This window comes from Drosophila rhopaloa, unplaced genomic scaffold (assembly GCF_018152115.1).
Source record: "Drosophila rhopaloa isolate 14029-0021.01 unplaced genomic scaffold, ASM1815211v1 contig_178, whole genome shotgun sequence".
NCBI classification, from domain to species: Eukaryota; Metazoa; Arthropoda; class Insecta; order Diptera; family Drosophilidae; genus Drosophila; species Drosophila rhopaloa.
Window position 1 is genome coordinate 4,634,179 of NW_025335059.1, and position 21,546 is coordinate 4,655,724.

Here is a 21,546-nt window from a genome sequence, read left to right on the forward strand (position 1 = left end):
ACTGTATTTCCCCGTCTTTGGATCGGCCACGCTCTCTGGAAACAGCTTAAGTGTTCTACAAACTGAACTCTAGAACTCTAAATTAGGAAATAGCGCCTGCCCTGTTCTATTGGAGTCCAAGTGGGGTTGGTTACACAACTAAATAGTGAACTTACTGCCATTACTCTTTTAGTTACCAAAACTTGGATCTATTCGGCTGAGCAAATGTTCCGCTCACCCTGCACTTTGCAAGATGATGTCTCATCTAAAAATTTTAATGAATATGGTCGTATGGTACGATTTTCGCCTTTGATTTTGCGCTCTATAAATGGGACTGCGCTACGCTTACCAATTTAGCTCAATTGAGAGCGTTTTTTATAGTTGGTACTCGTAGAGTGTTTGGGTATCTTTAATTTCCATTAAACATATTCAGAAGAACTGTAAAACGAGAACTCGATGTTTGTTTAATACACTTTTAGAGAGTAAGGAAAGCCTTAAATTCCCAAAGCCGAGAACATCTAAAAGTTTAGGCAATAATGATATAATGACCCTAGGGGTTATGACCTAAAGTGCAGTATTGCCATGGCATATTTTTAAGTTCTCTGTCAAATATTTTGTAAGTATTTTTGTTATCCCCAATATGAGTCATGGATTATTATCGTTGAGGGGTTTTAACTACTATATATATGGTAAATGTGATATTAGTCACAATTAAATATTTCTTTTAAAAATTAATAATAATTCTTACAGTTAATATTTTAGAACTGTTTCTTAGAAAGGAATTTTTGAAAAAGAAATAATGTGATCGTCCAGCTAGAGAATTTTTATTAAAGTTGTTTAAATTTTAAGGGTATTGGATCCTTGTCATTGTTTTTAGATTCCTACAAAAATGTACCCCCTTTTTTGTTTAATGCAATTACTGAGTATATTCAAGTCGTGACCCTCGAGCTCAGCGCTTTTCTTGCTTTTTGTGAGATTCGCTTAATTGTCTTTCGGAGCGCGACTCAATTGGAAGAGGAGAGAGCGCCAGACCTTTTGAGTGATCGCCTGATTGACGTATGGCCATACAATGTGGCGTTCGAATTTCCACTTACCTGCCTTCAAACGGCTGTGCAAATGGTAGATGAAATTGGTAGATGGTTTTCCTGCAAATGGTTGGGATCGCCGTGTAATTTGCTACCAACACGCCTAGGGGTGGCTCAGTCCCAGTCGCAGTTAAAGTCCCTCATCCCCCTTCTCCACCTCCTCCTGTCCCAGAAGCGAACTGGAGTGACTGGCGGTATTATCGTGGTATTAGAGAACCGCTCTCCCGGCTCTCTCTCTTTGCGGAGAGTGCGCATGCAGCCGACATTTGTTTGCCTTTCTTCTGTTTCGCCAGCATAAACACTCGGATATATATCCGAGTACCAGAGCGGGTCGGGTATACACAGCCCATAAGCGTTTGTTGGCCCTGTCGGTCTGAGTGAGGCATTGCATTGGGTATATTGGGCTTTGGTGCCTAGTGTTTAGTTCGGTTTCGTTGGCCAAAGGTGACGCATTGTTAACGGAGTGCCACTGCCACTGCCACTGCCGCTGTCCAGTTCCGCACCGGCTTCACTTCCTCTCTGACCAAGAAATTTTGGCAACACGTGTTGGCCGATAATTGCCGGGACGGAGAATTGTACGCCGGCTCTCTCTCTTGGTCGCAGATTCTCCACCGCCGGGAGCAAAGTACACGTCAACGCAGCAAAGAGTCTCGATTTCGGCAGTCTAGTTCTCGGGAACTGCTGAGTGTTTTTCGGTGTTTCGACATCACGAGATAGTGCCAAAAAGCATAGCTGTTCCGATTTAGTGATTCATTGTACCGGCAGCGCTCGACGAAGACAGCTGCGCGAAAGGCATTTGCAATTCGGATTCGGAATCTAAGGAAGGGCCTCCACCATGGGCTACGATGAGGCAATCGTCCATCTGGGCGAATTCGGACGCTACCAGAAGATCATCTACTTCCTCATCTGTCTGACCTCCATTCCAGTGGCCTTTCACAAGATGGCCGGGGTGTTCCTCCTGGCCAAGCCCGACTTTCGGTGTGCTCTGCCCTTCGAGAACGGCAGTAGCTACGAGTTGCCGCCCCACCTGTGGAACCTCTCGTATCCCCAAGGAGTATCCGGGGTGTGCGCCTACTACGATGTGGAGTACTCGGAGGAGTACCTCAATGGCAGCCTGCCCCGGACCACAAACGAAACCAAGAGCTGTTCCAGCTACGTGTACGACCGGAGCAAGTACTTGAACAGTGCCCTCACCGAATGGGATTTGGTCTGTGGCCGGGCCTTCATGACCTCCATCAGTGAAAACGTCTTCATGTTTGGCGTGTTCCTGGGCAGCATTGTGTTCGGACAACTGAGTGACAAGTACGGGCGCAAGCCTATCCTCTTCGCCTCGCTGGTCATCCAGGTGCTGTTCGGAGTTGTGGCAGGAGTGGCGCCGGAGTATTTCACCTACACGCTGGCGCGTCTGATGGTGGGGGCCACCACGTCCGGAGTGTTCCTGGTGGCCTACGTGATCGCCATGGAGATGGTGGGACCCGACAAGCGCCTCTATGCCGGAATCTTCGTGATGATGTTCTTCTCCGTGGGCTACATGCTGTCGACGTTATTCGCCTATTTGGTCCACGACTGGCGTAACCTGCAGATTGCCCTCACCCTGCCGGGACTCATCTTCCTGTCCTACTACTGGATCATTCCGGAATCCGTCCGCTGGCTGCTCTCGAAGGGCCGAAAAGATTGCGCCATAGCCAATATGCAGAGGGCGGCGCGTTTCAACAAATTGGAAATCAGCAACGAGACCTTGAGCGACCTGCTGGATGAGGGCGAAGCTGCTGTGGAGAAGGCCAAGCAGAAGCTGGAGGATCCGGACCGAGATGAGGGGCCACCACCCTCCGTGTGGGATCTCTTCTGCTACCCCAATCTCCGCAGGAAGACGCTGCTCATTTTCTTTGACTGGCTGGTGACCAGTGGCGTGTACTACGGTATCTCGTGGAACACCAGCACCCTGGGTGGCAATGAGCTGTTGAATTTCGTGATCTCCGGAGCCGTGGAAATACCAGCCTATATCTTCCTGCTCCTGACCCTAGATCGCTGGGGCAGGCGATCGATCCTGTGCGGCTCCTTAGTGCTGGCAGGACTCAGTCTCCTGGCCACGGGCATCATTCCGGTGAGTATGCACAGCCTCATTGTGGCATGCGCCATGCTGGGCAAACTGGCCATCACCGCCTCGTACGGAACCGTATACCTATTCTCCGCCGAACAGTTTCCAACTGTGGTGCGGGCTGTGGGCATGGGCGCCGCCTCGATGGTGGCCCGTATCAGCGGAATGGCGGTGCCCTACCTCAAGGATTTGGCCGTCATTTGGGCACCGCTGCCGCTGTTGATCTGCGGATCTTTCTCGCTGACTGCGGGATTGCTGACCCTCTTGCTGCCGGAGACGCACAACAAGCCCATGTTGGAGACCATTGCGGATGGAGAAAGCTTTGGAAAGAAGACCAAGGGTGATGTCTACCTGGAAACGGGCCACCAACAGCTACAGACACCGGAGTCGCAGCCGCTCAAGGGATTGGTTGACACAAAGGGAATCAAGAGCAACGGCCACAAGTTCTAGGTACAATCTCACCTAACTCAATATAACGTTTATAGAAATGTAACGAAATTAGAAACTAAAGGTTACAGGGCATCTAGAATTCGGCCAGGCCAAATGCTGGGCATTTAACGTAAAATAGTAGACCAAGTATTATATCATTTCTGAAATCTCAAACGCAACCAAAAAAGAGAAGACAACAAGACAAAAAAAAAGAATCAATCAATTAGATCATGTCCACGTTAGCATTTAGCCAGGGAGCAGTGAACTTATCAAGGGGTAAAAATTGCAAGGATTAGGGGTGGTTTTCCCTGGGAAATCACCTGAAAAATACAGAAAAATTCCTACTACCCCGAGTCGCTGCAAAATATATTCCTAAATCTATTTAATTTTAATTTAGCAATTACATATATAAGTGTATTCTACGGAGATGATTTTGAAATAAAATGTCGTATTCCCTCAGAGATTAAATGTATTTCCTATTGCCCCTCAATTGACTTCGCGTAAACCCGGACCAATTGTCTGACTTTCCACACGAGGCACTTGGAACGTGTTTCCGCTGTTTATTTTTGTAGCCGCTTCTTATCAGCCCAAAAAACACGAGACTGTCATTAAAAAGTGGACCCGCTTTGAATTTTTAATCACGAGATGGCAATGTGCTCTGCTACAATAGCAAAATAAACTTTAAATGCGAATCATAATCATCCGATTCTGGGGGCAAATGCATATGATTTGCATAATTTACATCTCGCCGAGCACTTTGCACTTGATAATATTACGTGGCTGACCGAAAAGTGGGTCGTCTATTTGCGGTGGTCTATTATTGAGTGCATTGCAATATGTTTTTAAAATATTTCAATTAATGTTGAAACAGGCTTGCAAATATTTGAGATAGAAAACGCAAATACAGTAAAGAGAAGTAGACAAAAAGACAGTTAAACATTGATAAATGTTTGAAAGAGCGTTTATTAAATATATTCAAAGCAAGGAACGCATATATGTGTATACTGGCGCGGTAAAAATATTATCTACGTTTTATTTGTATATTTGAACAATATTAAATTAATTTGATGAATTAAATGTGACTATTTTTTTTAACAGTATTTTAAAATGGAATATTAATTTGTATGTTTACAAACAGTTTGTTTAATACATGTGATGAGTCCGAAAGTTCAAAGAATGCATTACAAAATACTCAGTTCTGTTTATCGCTGCAAACTTTCTATGATACTTTATTAATAATGTTAATGTTAGAAAAGATATCTAAGCTTATTTTAGAACATAGCAATTATTATTATTTAGACCTTGACTGTGATCTGTTCTGGGCGATAAAAGAATTTATGTTTTGCCGGCAGACAGTTTGGAATTCAAAATCAGGCCAGAATCGGATCGGCGGAGATGTTCATGGTGTCTCTAATTGCTCGATATCGTACGATGCCCAAGTGATTGGGCTTCAGCACCCTGACCCCCTTTCATCCCTGTTTCCAAATGGAAACTATTGATACCGCGCCGATCGCTGATCACTAAATTGGTCACAGGGTTGAACGGCTAACGGCAATAAAGAGCAGAACTACCCACACACACGCACACTGGCAGAATGGGACCGCTCACACAGGCAGAGATAGGCGGGCGTTTTTGGTTCTTCGGAACGCTTAACGCTCAACGTTCAACGCTCAACGCTCTTTGTGTTTTCAGTTCGAGACTGATGCAGCTGGCGAGCGGTTGATCGCGCGCTCCTAGATCGATTCAGTCCGAGATTGGCTGGCTGGAGGCTGCTGCAGCTGCAACCGGGTTCCGTTTCCAACTAGATTGTTGCACAATCGAACGGGTTCACGTTCACCGGGCGTATACGCAACGCGTCGCATTAACAAATCGCGCATACGCCTACGGAGCCGCGACCATTGAACCGCTGGCCAGTTATCGTACGATTCTCGGCCGTTGACAACGCCAAATCACAGGTGTTGCTACTAAAATGGGCTACGACGACGTCATCACCCACCTGGGTGAATTTGGTCCGTATCAGAAGCGGATCTACTACCTCCTCTGCCTGCCAGCCATTGTCTGCGCCTTCCACAAACTGGCTGGGGTATTCCTCCTGGCCAAGCCCGACTTTCGATGTGCCCTGCCCTACGAGAATGGCAGTAGCTATCAGTTATCGCCCCACCTGTGGAACCTCTCGTATCCGCAGGGCGAGGTGTGCGCCTACTACGATGTGGAGTTCTCGGAGGAGTACCTCAATGGCAGTCTGCCCCGGAGCACAAACAAAACCAAGAGCTGCACCAGCTACGTTTACGACCAGAGCAAGTACCTCAACAGTGCCGTCACCGAATGGGACATGGTGTGCAGCAGGAGTCTGCTGAGTGCCACCAGTGATTCGCTCTTCATGGTCGGCGTGCTCCTCGGCAGCTTCATCTTTGGCCAGATGTCCGATAAGCTGGGACGCAAGCCCACCTTCTTCGCCTCCCTGGTGCTCCAGGTGATCTTTGGCGTGCTGGCTGCGGTGGCTCCCGAGTATGTTAGCTACACCATTTCCCGCATTATTGTGGGTGCCACCACATCCGGAGTCTTCCTGGTGGCCTATGTCATTGCCCTGGAGATGGTGGGCTCCTCGTATCGCCTCTTCGCCGGCGTGGCCATGCAGATGTTCTTCTCCGTGGGCTTCATGCTCACCGCTGGCTTTGCCTACTTCATCCACGACTGGCGCTGGCTGCAGATTTCCCTGACGCTGCCGGGACTCCTCTTCATTTGCTACTACTGGATCATTCCGGAGTCTGCCCGGTGGCTCTTGCTCAAGGGTCGCAAGGATGAGGCCTTTGTGATCATCGAGAAGGCGGCCAAGGAGAACCGGGTGGAGATACCCAATGAGATCTATGAGCAGCTGGTGGACGAGGTGGCCGAAAAGAAGAAACAGGATGAGCTGACGGCTTCCCAGCCGGCGGCCACCGTATTCGATCTCCTCCGGTTTCCCAATCTTCGCCGGAAAACCCTGTTGATCTTCTTCGATTGGTTTGTGAACAGTGGCGTGTACTATGGACTGTCCTGGAACACAAACAACCTCGGCGGTAATCAACTGGTTAACTTTGTGATCTCAGGAGGCGTTGAGATTCCCGGCTATGTGCTGCTCCTCTTCACCCTCAACCGCTGGGGTCGTCGCTCCATCTTGTGCGGCACCATGGTGGTTGCTGGGGTCAGCCTGTTGGCCACCATCTTCGTTCCTGGTGACATGAACTGGCTGATCATCGCCTGCGCCATGATAGGAAAGATGGCCATCACCGCCTCCTACGGCACAATATACATCTTCTCGGCGGAACAATTCCCGACGGTGGTGAGGAACGTGGGTCTGGGTGCCTCCTCTATGGTGGCTCGAGTTGGTGGCATCCTGGCGCCGTACCTCAAGTTGCTGGGCGAGATCTGGCGACCACTGCCGCTGATCATCTGCGGTGCCCTGTCCCTCACCGCCGGATTGCTGTCGCTCCTTCTGCCGGAGACTCTGAACAAACCCATGCCGGAGACCATCGAAGATGGGGAGAACTTCGGCAAGAAGAAGGCGCCTCAAGATTCCGCTGAGCTGGCCGGGATGCTCAACGGAAAGTCCAGCTAATTGGAGCCCGGATTGCGAGCAAGCCATTCGACTCGATCCAAACTGATGTTCTCAATTGGCTCGCGTCCAGATCACTTAAACGAATTTAAGCATTCTGCCCATTTTCATTCCTCTAGACAGATTTCAATTCATTCCAATTTCTCAATTCTGTTTGTTTACCTTTACAAGCGATTTAATAAAAGACAAGACAATGTAAATTGCGACTTGTGTGTTTTCAGAGTGTTCAACGAACTTTATGACAACTTTGTTTATTGGGGCGCGTCTCGCTCGCTGAGGCGATAATAATTCGATCATTATAAAAAACTGTCCAATCTCATTGAGTGCAAGCTCCTAATGCACTTGCTTGGTGTAGAAAGACTCGCCACCAGATGTTTCTATTTTCATTTTGTACTAATTATAGCAAATGAAGGTCCCACATATCAGTGGCAAAGATAAAACTGATTACTGTCAACGTTGTCATTGATAAGAAATTCAAAGCCACGAACGCATATGGAAACAACCTCGTTTGGGTCACATTCAAGGGACTGCTCAAGTATGTAATATCATTTTTGTTTTCATAGAGAAAGATCTGAATGCCTTTCACATATGGTTCAATGAACTTGAAGAAACTATCAGATAACTGGAATCGGAAATGGCATTATCGGATATATATTTAAATAAGACTATTAAAATAATTTAAATTAAATATTGAATTATAGATTGTAGATGTTAAGTGGAAAGTTATTCATAAAGAAATAAGAAATAAAAAAATATAGCTAAACCTTTATTTAAGCCTAAGGGACAGCTTTGAAAGTTTAGGCATAATATTTTAATATATATTTTTTTGTAATATTTATAAAATCATTCTTAAATATAATGTTATAGCTATCATGGTTATCAAGCTTAGACTGATTTGCAGATAAAGATTTTTAGTTTTGATTAAACTTATCTTGAGTAGCAGAAGTGGCGTGTTCTTGTTTGCAGAATATGTCATGTCAAGCCAACAGAATAGATATAAATAGATACCCACAAACGTAAACAAACAGAGAGCAATAAAAATTAAATTAGAGTTAATTTATCTACTCCTGAACGACATAAGAATGTTCAAGGTATTGAAAGTGGAGCCCAAAAGTATACTCTCACATTCGCGTTTAATCCTCTCAAACTGTGCCGAGCATGTCAAACTATCTGGGCGGGAGCTTTCACATTTTTCAAATAAAATGTCAGTTAAAATTGGTTATCAGCTTTACAGCGTGAAAACGATGCTTTAATGGATCTGCCCTTCGGCACACAGACTCCGGAACTAGACGTACTAATTGTGGGAGCAGGTCTTTCGGGTCTGGCATCTGCCCTGAAAATCCAGACCAAGGAAAGCACCCTGAAGGTGAGGATCATCGAGGCGAGTGATAGATTGGGAGGCCAACTGGGTCAGAATGCGATCCGATTTGTGGATGGCGAGCAGAAGGACATGCTGGACTTCTTAACCCTCATCCAATTGTCACCCCGGCGGAGAAGGAGCGACAATGACAGGTTGCGAAGGTGCTGGGATCTGGATCGAGGACTCACCGCTCTGCCGGCCAAATTCGAACTGGGACGATACATCGAAATGTTGGACTTACGGATGCCAAAGTTTCGCTCGAAGCGGTTCAAGTAGGTTAAGGTTACTTTATTCCCTGTACTTCCACTTAAGTTTATTTTTAAAGCCTTCGAGAACGAGTGTCCAACATGGATCAGCATATCTGCCACCATTTGTTCTTTAACAAGTCGAGGAACTTTATGCTCAACCTGGTGGAACTAGTATGTGGTCTTCCTGCCAATGAAGTGGACTACGATGTCTTCATGTCCGTTTGCAGTTCTTGTGGAGGCCTCAAAATGCTGATTGACTTGTAAGGGGTAATATCACTCAAATTATAATGGGCTTGCCTATTCAGTTAAAACAAAATAATAGAAACATGCTTAATTGAAGCAAATGAAATTAAGACTATTTTAAGACTAAAAGATTAGTTTAAATTTAAATACCAGTTTTCCTCCACTTCCGGATTTTTATAATATACACTAATTTATCTATTTATTGGGTTTCACATATAATTTAATTTTATTTTGGAGTAATCTGTTTAGCAAGTTTAGATTCAGCACGTCTATCAGAACAATTAATTAGAACTATCAACAAGTTTGAATTTCGTATTCAGAGAAGCACTTTATTATCTGTTCTGATCGGTCTCATTAATTGAAAGCCATAAAATCTACCACGCAAGTTAAACTAAGATACACAGAAACACCTTAAAAATACAAATTAAACAATTAAAAGAAAAAATAAAATATGGATAATAAGAGTAAAATCTTAGATAAATAAAATCTAGATTGTAACAAGTGTTGTTCTAACCAGAGTATTTTTATTTAAAGCCTTCGAGATGTCCATTAATGTAACACATTGTGTATAGCGAACTAAATAATTAGTATTTTTTGAATTTGTAGCGTTAGGAAAAGAACAACAAATAAATACAAAAATTGTTGACAGTTTGCTTCCACTTCCAATTTTTTTTATAATTAAAACACTTTATTCTTTTTTAACTTTATTGCTTATAAGAACTGAGTGTCCAACATTAACATAAGTTAAGATTCAGCGCGTCAAACAGAATAAACAATTTAATTTGGCAAAAAGTGAAGCCTTTGCATTCAGATAAGCACTTTATTATCTGTGCTATTTGGCCTTGAGACGAATTACCTCGTCAAATACACACTCTAAATTCTGCCATGCAATTTATAGAAAAAACCCAAACACTCCCAAAACTCAAATTTAAAAAGTAAAAGAGTATGACAATTAAAAATCTAGCTATAAAATATCCTGTACAGTTTTTAGATTTTGTGAAAAGTAAAAAAAAAAGTATTTTTAAGCTGAAAGCAGCTTTAACCCAGCCCTGACTAAGAATATGTATGAGATTATTTGCTTAAAGTTACCCTAATTGAGCATCTACCTCTGAAAAAATGATTGATTTGCTTACTGGAAATAGTTATATTTAATAGGTCACGTATGTGTCAGCCTTGCAATTACTGCACCTCAGCGTTTTCCCATTATTTGTTTACGTATTACTGTTAACTGATTTTGATTGATTAGTTCGCAACGATCTGTACGGTTTTATCTGCCCATCACTGCACTTAATGTACCCCTTCAAATACTAATTTATTTCTCACCCTTAGCTATTTTTTCACTAATAGAATTAATTGACCCTATTAAATATTAATTACTCCCCTTATCCCTAGCTATTTCACCCACCCGAGCAGCTTTTATGAGGTCTCCACGCAGCAACTGATCGAGAACATTTTGGAGCAGATGCAGTTCACCACCGTAACCCTGAACTGTAGAGCCGTGAAAGTGGAACACTTCAAGAACTATGTCCAGGTGACGGATGAGCGGGAGCAAAAGCACACGGCCCAGGCTGTGATCCTGGCCATACCCTGGAACAAGGTGCAGCAGCTGGAGTTCGATCCCCGCATTCCGAAGGCTTTTCTGCCACCTTTGGCCACCAAATCTGGGCACAATCCCCGCCGCCTGATCACCCAGTTCCACCTGCGATATGGCAAATCCGTTTGGGCGGAACTCGGGTACTCCGGAAACTTTCTCAGCTCGCAACCGATGGTCAGCGGACACGAGTGTCGAATGTCCACCTTTTGTGGCTACATGCTGCACTCGCCGGAGGAGCAGGACGATGTCCTGGAGGACCTGATGGATGCGCTGGCCGAGCAGTTCGGGGAGGAGATGCGACAGCCCCTGGAGTGCCAGTGCTCCACCGACGAGCTGAGTGTGGCCATGCACAAGCCGCAAACGAAGCCCTGGCATCGGGTGATCTGGTCCAGTTCCTCGGCCGTGGGCACCAGCTATCGCAGCCTGATGGGTGGTGCGGTGCAGAGTGGTGTCCGGGCGGCGGTGAATGCCCTCTTTGTGGTCCGTCCCCAGGTGGTCAGCTGGAAGGACATGCTCGACGAGCGGCAGAACAGGACTACCCCGGATGGGGTTCGCACTGGGAGACTCAGGGGTCTCCTCAGTCGCCTCAATCTCTACAACGTGACCTTCTACAGCTTCTTTGTTCTCGGTCTCATCTGGCTGCTGAATCTTGGCTACGGCCGGGCATCCGCGTCCTAGAGGATTACATGTGTGCCCATTGAAATTAAAGTGTTGGTTTTTTGAATGCGACCTTGTCGTCGTCACCCACGCCTTAGACTGGGCTTTTGTCTGGGACTAAGTCGCGGTTCATGAGGTCGAGTTGCAAGCGTGCTTTAAACGCGCTCATTGAATTTAGTGTGCGTTGAGTTTAGCAACGCCTGGATTTTGTACGAATTCGTGCACAATTCCCGGCTCGTTTCGTCGGCAATCATTCACTTAAGCTTCGCCAACGCCTGGCTGGCTAAATTGTGCTGTCTTTGTAAGTAGGAATTATCATCTCTAAGGTTTCCACAACATGTCTGGGCTAAGCTATCGAGAGGAATTTACCGGCACAATTAAATAGTTTAGATTGCTTTATAATATAGATAATTATAATTTAGTTGACCTCTGAATTTGGAGAGGATACTTTTTTAAGATTTGAAAAAATATACAAATTAAATTTATAAACATTAAAAATAAAATACATTTATACCTAGTTTTATTTAATTTTGATTTATTACTTTTAAGAGTCACACCCTTATAAACGCTGAGCTGTTTTGAGAGCACGTAGAGTTTAAACACATTAACTTTTATGTTTAATAACTGTCAAAACCTAAACAAATTTTGTTTTCTTAAAAGAGTTCACAAAAATTAATAATTAAAATAATAAAATGTTACTTCCAGTCGACCTATATATGCACATTAAAAAAGTAACACAACAGAAAAAGGCCTTTTGGGAAAACCAATAAACTATAAGTAAAATCTAAACGTATGATAAGAAAATATTTACTTTACAATGTTTACAGAATTTTTTTTGCTGTGCCATTTATAAATTAGGCTTGACGTCTCCTTAAATTGCCATGTATCTTTTTATGACAAAGCTTATTACATTATAAAGAATTCTGGGTGATTATGTAGATGAGCTGACTATTATTAGATTAGCACTCCATGAATTGACCGATGGCCCCAAAGCGTAGGCTTGGATAAAATGATATAGAAAAGCAAGTATCTGTAAGTCTCGAAGGCACCACCCCGTTGACGAATAATACGTATCCGTAATAAACTGCACGTGGGTTCGGAAAACAATGAAAGCCGAATCAAAATAATACTGGGGTCCAGCCCAATCGAATTGTTAATGGAGGCACGCCCATGTGCATCACAACATGCGAACAGGCTAGAACATAAAGCTCTAATTACGGCTAGAATGCCTGTAGATAGAACCGTTAGTACGGCTAACTCTCGAGCGAATTTCACAGATGAATAGAATGCGCCTGGGAACCGAATAAAGCCGAACAAGTGAACAACAATTGCGGCAAGGCTAAAATTAGAATGCGATAACAAAGAAATCCATAATTGGAATATGAGGAATGTGTGCCACAATCCCATCCCATCACATACCATCACCCTTCAATGTCAATCTCTATCTTTTCCCGCAGGGTTAGTAGTTAAGATACTGACGTCGATCGATTCATTGAGTTCAATTGATCTTGGCCAGAGTTGAGGACTCTCGATGTTCACCGATAACGCAGGTTAACCTTAATCGAATTACTTTGTAAGGTCACTGCGCAGAAATCTGGTTCGGTTTTAATCATCCCGATTCAGAGTTCTGGTTTATGTTGGTTTAAATACAAACTCTATTACTATTCATTCACAAGCCAGCCCAGAGAATATCAAAATATGAGAAGGCAATTTTTCTACATTGTATACAACAATCCCATTCAGAAATGGGCTCTTTTCCAAGCAAATGCTCTTTGGGAATTTCGAATAGCGCAACTCGAAAACAAAAATGTAAACAATACCCAACTCTCGAATATCACCAAAGCAAATGGGAAAATTGTAATGAAATTCAGAGACACCAGAATTAAACGGCCTGTTAATGTAAATATATCATGAGGTTCGGGTAGCGCGAGTTTAATGGAATGTAAGGGATTTGCTAAAGAGAGGGTAGAACCATATGTTCAAGTGTTCGGGAGTGTATTTAAATGTTTTCTTGTTGTTTGACGCATTTATAATGGGGAGTCTCAAGCAAGAGACGTTCTTTGTCGGTACTTTTTATCGCTTGGTTCCGAAATTTTAGGAAATAATGACTAATTTATCAAATAAATTCTTGATTTTTAATCTTGTTAAATTTTTACTAATTTGGAAATGACTTGATTTAATAATAAAAGTTTTAAAAAAGAAGGCAATGCTAGGATAAACAATTTTTTATTGGTTTTTAATGCTGGTGCACCCAGTTCATAAAATTATAGTGTAATAGAATAAATAAATTATAATTGAATATAACTCTAAACACATATAATTCCAATAGATGGGCCACCCAAAAAACCAAATTCGACTACGGTTCGTTGAAAAATGCAATTAAATATCAAATATTTGGTGCAAAAAGATAATACGCTTTAAATCTAATAATACGTTTATACTAATTCTGGAAATTTGACAACAGCAGCTGCCACAAATACACACATATTCGGTAATTGTTCTGTATTCAAATGATTCAATTAGTCCCAAGCAAACTCAAAAAATCAGAGCTTTCCTTGGTTATTTGTAGAGTGCGCACTTTTTGACAGTCTGCTAGGAATCTCTCTTCAGACGCTCTATGTCAGTGATTAATTTTTTTATTATATTTTTTGTTAATGCCTGCACTCGAATCCGAAAAAGAAACAGCATAAATATGCCCCTAAGTATTTGGATCGGGAAGAGCCGAGCGATCCCGAGTGAATCACAGACGGCAGGGGCGGCGGTACTGAGGCGCTGACCGAGTGCGATGTTAGTACCGCCCCAGCTACCCTCCCCCCCCTCCCCCCTTGTCGTGGCTCCCCCAGCAAAGCGGCATACAAAACGCGGCGATCGGCCTCCCGTGGGCTTAGTTTGTGAGACGCTTCCGAAGCGACAAGTAGTTGATAGCAACATCGGCGAAAACATCGGCAGGAAAACGCAACTGCACGCGTTGCAGCACCAAAAAAAAAAGAAAGAAAGAAGAATACCCCCCGAAAATATTTTTCATTTTTATGTTTATTTTAACTTGAGGGAAATTTTTGTTTTCGAAAACAACAACCGAATACTGAAAACAGACAATAAAAACGTGTCGCCGTCCGTCAAAGCGAAGCGCTCCCATGTGCTGCATTACCAATTGAAAAAACATAAACAGCGAGCCCGAGGAGAAATGGGAAAATAGAACTGGCCGATAGATAAACAGCCACTGCAGGAACGACATCGAAACCCAAAAAAAAATTAAATATTACGGTCTGCAGTCGAGGGCGAAAGTGAAAGTGAATATATCAGACGAAGGCGGAACGTCTTATCTGCACCTCTCGGAGTGAATGCACTCCAACGGATCCTCGATTAGGTGCCTAAGCCAGATCCGAATCTTAATAAACAATCCAAATCCATAGCGCTGTTTTTGCACGAAATCAAAAATAGATTGCACAGCTAAGGAATTCAAGTTCAGTGTCACAGACGAAACCTCACTGCAATCTGCAAGATTCGTGTGCGTGGGGTCACCATCATCACCAGCGTTTTCGAAGGCGTGAATTCGAATTTTGATACTGTGATATTGCATTGGCCAACATGACTCAATCGAAGGAGAATCCGGAGAAGAGTCGCGAGCTCATCAGCGAGGAGGGGATGAAGGATCTGCTCACCAAACAGCTGGATATCGTGGGCAGCGGTGGAGCATTTGTTTGGTAAGTGGATACACTGGGGGAAATACTAAATTAAAACTCCAATAGGAAAACATTAATATTGACTCCAAGCCGTTTTCATCTGCTAAATGCTCTTTAAAACTTTAATTATCTTTCTGTTATTGCTCAAATTGTTTTATAATTAGTTTACAATTTATTTTAATACAAATTTAAAACAACAATATTTTAGAGATAAATTCTTAATAAATCGAGGATTAATGGGAATTCGGATTCTTAAATTTATATAGACTAAAAAAAATAAAGGGTTAGAAACTTTAAGCATTTTTTAATAGGGAAACTTGTTCTTTAATTAATTGCCAACTTTTGTGGTATTTATCTGGTGATTGTCTTCTAAAAAGTTTTTCGTTAAAAATAACAGAAATCAATTGCCATGATATGATTCAATCTTTACTGCCTTGAAAAATAGTTGTAAATCTAAATTTTTATATAAATATAAACAAAAAAATTAATAACATATAAAAATGGAAAAAAGCTAGGATTTTGTAACCATTCAACATTAGTTCAGAATTAACAAGAATCTTGCAATCTAGGCTTAAGCGATTTTATTCAGATCATTGACTCAGTGCGGAAAGTAGGAATCATATTTCTGACATAATTCGCTCAAAGTTGAGGAAGCAGTTTTTTAGCTCAACTCGAATCACGTTCCACTTGACCCACTTCATAATGAATGTAGTGCGCTAGCTTTTAAAGGTTGAGTTTTTAGAAATGGTTGACATTAGTCAGGGTAGTGCACTTTTCTACCCGCGGTATTGTTTAAACAGATTTAATTAGTTTTTCCGCTTGATCGGGCGCAATAAAATCAGAATCGTGAGTATGAGTTAGAGCACCATCCAAACCACAAGCTACTCACCACAATTAAACCTAAAATCAATTAAGTTTTTGCCACAGTTTGTTAGGGTATGTTTTCGGAGTGTGTTAATTGTAGGTAGCCCCTTCCTGGTGTTGATGTTAGACATGAATCGAAGAATCGCCCAGCTGGGTTTCAAACGTGGGGCAACGGTCGTGTGAGCGATCGCCCGGTATAAGATTTAAATATAGACTGGAAATCTGGCATATCAGCGCACATATACATATGTGTAGTAATAAGTAAGTGATAAGGCACTTGTGAATTGGAATCGGGCGATGTGGGATCGTGACGGGCGAGTACCGGTTTCATTACCCAGATCGGGAATGGGCCATGTAATGAATCCTATCTGCTGAGATCTCCGGCTGGAGGACACGAGCACTTAAAGTCATTCAACTGAGTCATTGGAGGAAGTCCTATATAGTCTTTACCCCCCAAAAATACTGGGAGTGACTTGAATTTTGACGATCTTCGCGGAACTCTACGTGCTGGCAGGTGGGGGAGTCACGTGAAAAAGTCGGATATGTAAATGTTGCGCACAGCGTTCCGGTTGCCCGATTTGTTTAATGATTAACGACAACACTGCCGTTCGCAAAATATGCTCTGGCGAATCTTTAAATGCCATTAAGTGATTATGTGAGCGGCATACATAACCAGGCCGATTGAATCGCCCAAAAACCTTCACAGCTTTGTTTTTACTCGGATGCTTTGATCGGTGTTATTATTTGCATTCCAACGAGCAGTTAGCCAAGCGGTGTCAATGTGCGACCGATTGGAGTTGCGTGTTGTAAACAATTTGTCCGGATACTAGATGTCGTATCTGCGAAAACAAAATCCCAATTAGCAGTACCTAATTGGTAAATAAGTTATTGTTTCATTTCTCCCCCAGGGCCATTTTCTTCCTCTGTGTAACGCCCAATATACTAAACGGCTTCCATGTGTCCTCCTACACACTGCTGGGCCACCTGCCCGATGATCAGTGGTGCGGCATCTCGGACCTGCAGGATACCAACTGGACACTCACCCAGAAGCGGGAGATTGCCGAGAAGGGCTTAAAGACCGGAGGATGCACGGTGTGGGACTGGAACTATGGCCACCTGGCCAAGATGTCCTTTGAGGCGGCACTCAATTACACCAACCACCTGTCGGAGATCGCTCAGCCGGCTGAGGTGTCCTGCAAGGTGAAGGGTCAACACGTGTTCGCCAATCCGGAAAGCACCTTCGTCGCGGACTGGGATCTCACCTGTGACAGGAGCATCCAGAGAACTTCCGCACAGGTTTCCATTTCGCTGGGAAAGTTCTGTGGCTCCTTTTCCTTTGGCATTCTGGCGGACAAGTAAGTGGGATAAGGGTTCCTTTCTTTGAAGGCTGATAACTGGTATATTTGCAGATTTGGTCGCAAAACTTCGTTTACCCTGGGAGCTGCCTTTTTCATTGTCGGCAGCTTCTTCTGCACCTTCTCGCCCTGGTACAGTCTCTTCCTGGCAGGACGATTTGCCCTGGGAGCGGCCTCATCCGGACTGTTCTATCCTGCCTTCACCATGAGTGAGTCCTTTACCTCATAATAAGCTTAAATCTAAGTAAAAAACACAGCAAAACCATTATTACAATTACTTAAAATTGACAGAAAAAGTTGGTTTTAAGTGATCTGTAATATTTTTTAATCACTAGTTCTGATTCATTAGTAACAATCTATTCTGATTTGCATACTTATTTTTTAGTTGTCGAGAATATCTGCTTGAAGCATCGCTCCTGGATGTCGATAGCCTTCTCAGCCTCCTATCCGGTGGGCATGATCATCCTGGCGGTGGTTGGCTACATCATCCAACCGTGGAGGCATCTGCAATTGGCCCTGACTATTCCCTCGCTGTTGCTCATACTTAACTGCTAGTAAGCTCACTTTGTATACTTTCAAGTTTTCTAATCTAAAGATAATAACTTCACCACTAGCTTGATGAATGAGTCACCACGCTGGCTGATCACGAACCAACGATACGATCGCGTCTACAAGATTCTGTTCAGACAACCGAGCCACTACCAAATTCAGCCCTCAACTGCAGCCTGTGCTCCAGTCGTCACCGATAAGAAGTCGGTGAGTGCAAAGTTCCACAAGACATGCATATATTTCCATCATGTCTGGTTGCCAAGCTGAGACCACATTAAATCGTTTACCATTGCAGCTGGAGCCGGAAGTGGGCTCCTCTCTGGGTCAGAGGCTCCGGAATGGTCCTCTAAAGTCCATCATTGAGTTGTACGCTACCTCCAGTGTGCGCAAGATGATCTTCGCCTCGTATTTCATGTTCTGCGTAACTTCACTGAGTTACTATGTGACGGGTGAGTGGACTATGAGGAATGTTTAATCTTACATAACGAATCTTACACCTGGTTTGATTTAAATTTGGTTTGATATAACCGCGTATTCTTAAGCTTTAGATATTCTGAAAATTTCATTTCTCAGATCTTAATCAAACCAAAAATTCTTTTATAACTCTGAAATAATACAAATGTTGATTTCATATTGCTTTGATATACACCTTCTATTAGAGAGTGCAATCACCATTTCGGATCATAAGCGTTATATATTTTAACAAAATCAAAGTTGATTTGCGTAATAAGGCTTGTTAGGATATTAAAAGAAAGACTGAAAGACTTTAATCAGCATTTTTTTATAATTTTTTCTTTTAGCTCTGAATGCCGCCAATTTGTCTGTGTCAAGGTATCTCTACATCATTGCAACCGGGCTGGTGGACATACCCTCCTACCTGGTGCCGGTGATAATGCTCAGGTTTACGGGTCGTAGGCTCACCACCATGTTCCTATTCCTGTGGACGGGAGTGTCCTTGCTGCTGGTCCTCTCTGTGCCCGGCGGCAGTACCACCTGGATCGTGGCCTTCGCCATGCTGGGTCGCTTTGGCATCAGCGCCACCTACTCGGTGGTGACCCTCTACACGGCCGAGCTGTATCCCACCCAGATCCGCAACTCCGCCCTGGGAACCTGCTCGACCTTCGCCCACGTGGGCTCCATTTCGGCACCATATGTGGTCGATTGCCTGGGAGCCCTGGGCTGGTACATTCCGACAACGATCTGCGGCATCTGCGTTCTAGTAGCTGGCCTGCTGACCCTGACACTTCCGGAAACGGCCACGGGGAAGCTGTCCGACAAAGTGGATAGCACTCCGGCCTCCGCTCCGGCGGAGCAGCCCGAGAAGCAGTGATGACAGCAGACTGTCCCGCATCTAGGCTAAATCCCATTTTCACGACTTGATTTGTCAGAAATTTAGACAAGGCCTTTTTAAATTAAATAGGTGTACGAAATAACCTATTTCATTTTTTTTCTAAAAGACTTTTAAAAATGTAATTTTTAAAATCAAAAAACTACTTTACCTCAGGCTGTTTTTCTCCATTTGAAGTTTTCAGAAATGGATGAAACATAATAATACATTTAAGTACCTGACTTTGGACAAAACAATTTTAAGTGAAAAGTTAAGATCAGTTTTTTAAGTTAAAATTCTAAGAAATACAGAAAGACATGCTGATAAATCAAATGGTGAAAATGGTTATGTTAGTTAGTCTAGTACAAAATTCTAGATATATATCAAAACGTAGCCTAAGTTCGTTATTAGTCCGTGCTATTCCTGCATTGTTTAAGTATACATATATTCATAACTGTTCTGTTTGACATCGCATAATAAATATACTATTTATACGAGATCACCAGAGATCTAGGACTGCACCAGCAGCTGGACCCAATCGTAGTAGGGTCTGGTCACCGTATAGATGCTGGGCATACCTTCGATGCCGCAAGTCAGTCCATGGGACACAAGGCCGTAGATGTAGTCCTTGCCTCCATAAGGACATATCAGGGGGCCGCTAATGAATCCAAATAGTAAATTGAGTATTAAGTTGTTTGTGGATCGTAACCTAAGGATTACCCCGAATCTCCCTGACAAGAGTCCTGATTGTTGCCCAGGGCGCACACCGTATTCGCTCCATTCTGTGGCGCCCAGATGTGTCCTATTATATTCCGGCACTTCTGATTATCAATCACTCGCACTTCAGCCTCAAACAGTTTCTTCTGACAGGGTCCAGCATGTTGGGTAGCTCCATAGCCAATTATCCGACAGGATTCTATGGAATTTAAGAATAAACAAGAAAACAATAAAAAAAAAGGTAAGTTTTTGAAAATCTTTCTTTCGAAAATTTTTAAATGACTAAAAATTGACTACAACATATAAATTTAGATTTGAACGCAGATTTTTAGAGAATCGACCCACAATCATATAAAAGTACGCCCCTTTAAAATCGGATGTCTGTAAGAAAAGTTATAGGCAGGTTTTTGGTCATTTTTTTGAACAGCCATTTTTCGAACATTTGAAAAGGGGTAAGTAACACTATAAAAATGACGAAAAATCGACCCAAAAATACGAACCAAGTTGAAAACACAGATTTTTAGAGGGTTAAACCACAATCATTTAGAAGTATGCCACTTTGAAATCGGATGTCTATGAGAAAAGTTATGGGGTGAGAAGTGCAGGTTTTAGGTCACTCTTCTGCAAAGCCAATTTTCGAAGGGAAGGGGTAACACTATAAAAATTACGAAAAATCGACCCCAACCGACCGAATTACTGCAATTACTAAAAATACTATATTTTCGAGTATATGAATATGTGTTAAAAAACAACGAAGTCATAATTTTATTTCCCTTGTTTTCCTGATTATTTCTATGGTAGAATGGTAGGCTAATTTTCCTACGTTCCGACTGGTCGAAAATGTGCCTTTTACTGCGTTGCTGACTTTTAACTCAAATTATAACACCCTGCAAGGCTAGTATGATATAGTCAATATGGGAAATAATGATATTTACCGTTTTGGTCTGGTTTCATGCCCTGTGGAGGGAGTTGGGCGAATTGTAGGGTATTACTTAGGGCACTCCAGTAGCGACGTTTCATATACAGCAACGCTATATCATTCCGAAAGTTTGAGCTGCATATAAAAAAACACCATTTAAAATTATTAAGCGTATAATCAAACAATATTTAAATCATACTGAAATTTTAGCCAAATACCCCAACATTTGACATTGAACTTGCTGAGCAAGTTTTTTAGTTTCCAAATCTCTCTTAGAGAGGAGTATTAAACTTGACTCAACTGTTTACTCACGGTTGGAAGTAAATATACTCGGCGCTTTCCAGACCATATGGTTCCAGCTGCCCAATGTTTTCTATATTTTCATAGCCAATAAAGGCAGCAATTTTGTGAATGTTTCTAAATATAGAATATATTAGTAAAATAGTAAATCCTTCACTGACCCCAAACTTACTTCCTCCAAACGCAGTGAGCTGCAGACAGAATCCAACGATCATTTAATAGGCTGCCACCGCAAAAGTGCTGATAGGAAACACCGATTGTTACATTTCCCGTAACTACATCTTGCAATGAGACCATGAACGGATATTTACTAGTCCCGCCTTTAAATGGAATTCGAGGCCTTTCAGTTAGTGGTCAAAGTAAGGGTATTTAGAAATATACTGCCCACGGTTGACACGATCCGACCTCCGACAATGGGTACTGCCTGGCAGGAATTAAGTCCAGTATTTATAAAGCCAATTTGGAATAGCCAGTAAATCCATCTCCTGGGGCTGAGATCTGAAGCACCCTTCATGGTTGGGCTTTGAAAAGACACTGACATATG

At 42.9% G+C, this 21,546-nt stretch overlaps 5 protein-coding genes across 6 annotated transcripts; 4 read left to right on the plus strand and 1 right to left on the minus strand.

The window, feature by feature from the left end:
* Positions 1–1,478: 1,478 nt before the first annotated feature.
* Positions 1,479–4,041, plus strand: LOC108046372 (organic cation transporter-like protein). Its single transcript, XM_017126023.2, has one exon. The coding sequence runs from the start codon at positions 1,900–1,902 to the stop codon at positions 3,610–3,612; it is 1,713 nt and encodes a 570-aa protein (XP_016981512.2). The 5' UTR covers positions 1,479–1,899; the 3' UTR covers positions 3,613–4,041.
* A 1,261-nt stretch (positions 4,042–5,302) lies between these two features.
* Positions 5,303–7,386, plus strand: LOC108046371 (organic cation transporter protein). The gene has a single exon (XM_017126022.2). It carries the CDS (start codon positions 5,561–5,563, stop codon positions 7,187–7,189), a length of 1,629 nt encoding a protein of 542 aa, XP_016981511.2. The 5' UTR covers positions 5,303–5,560; the 3' UTR covers positions 7,190–7,386.
* A 1,023-nt stretch (positions 7,387–8,409) lies between these two features.
* LOC108046305 (putative flavin-containing monoamine oxidase AofH) lies at positions 8,410–11,385 on the plus strand. 2 transcript variants are annotated; one of them, XM_017125914.2, is made up of 3 exons: positions 8,410–8,818; positions 8,872–9,054; positions 10,430–11,385. In XM_017125914.2, the coding sequence occupies exons 1-3, from the start codon at positions 8,439–8,441 to the stop codon at positions 11,307–11,309; spliced, it is 1,443 nt and encodes a 480-aa protein (XP_016981403.2). In that variant the 5' UTR covers positions 8,410–8,438; the 3' UTR covers positions 11,310–11,385. The 2 variants fall into 2 exon arrangements, with proteins under 2 accessions (XP_016981403.2, XP_016981404.2); XM_017125915.2 differs by lacking the exon at positions 8,410–8,818 and having other exon boundaries at positions 8,965–9,061.
* A 2,806-nt stretch (positions 11,386–14,191) lies between these two features.
* On the plus strand, positions 14,192–19,563 carry LOC108046298 (organic cation transporter protein). Its single transcript, XM_044459151.1, has 7 exons — positions 14,192–14,992; positions 16,744–17,190; positions 17,245–17,399; positions 17,576–17,744; positions 17,805–17,946; positions 18,035–18,188; positions 18,540–19,563. The coding sequence occupies exons 1-7, from the start codon at positions 14,877–14,879 to the stop codon at positions 19,067–19,069; spliced, it is 1,713 nt and encodes a 570-aa protein (XP_044315086.1). The 5' UTR covers positions 14,192–14,876; the 3' UTR covers positions 19,070–19,563.
* LOC108046365 (elastase-1) lies at positions 19,491–21,516 on the minus strand. The gene is made up of 6 exons (XM_017126015.2): positions 21,384–21,516; positions 21,175–21,322; positions 21,015–21,119; positions 20,719–20,837; positions 19,787–19,982; positions 19,491–19,724 (listed from the first exon to the last, which is right to left on the minus strand). Exons 1-6 carry the CDS (start codon positions 21,514–21,516, stop codon positions 19,577–19,579), a joined length of 849 nt encoding a protein of 282 aa, XP_016981504.1. The 3' UTR covers positions 19,491–19,576.
* Positions 21,517–21,546: the final 30 nt, after the last annotated feature.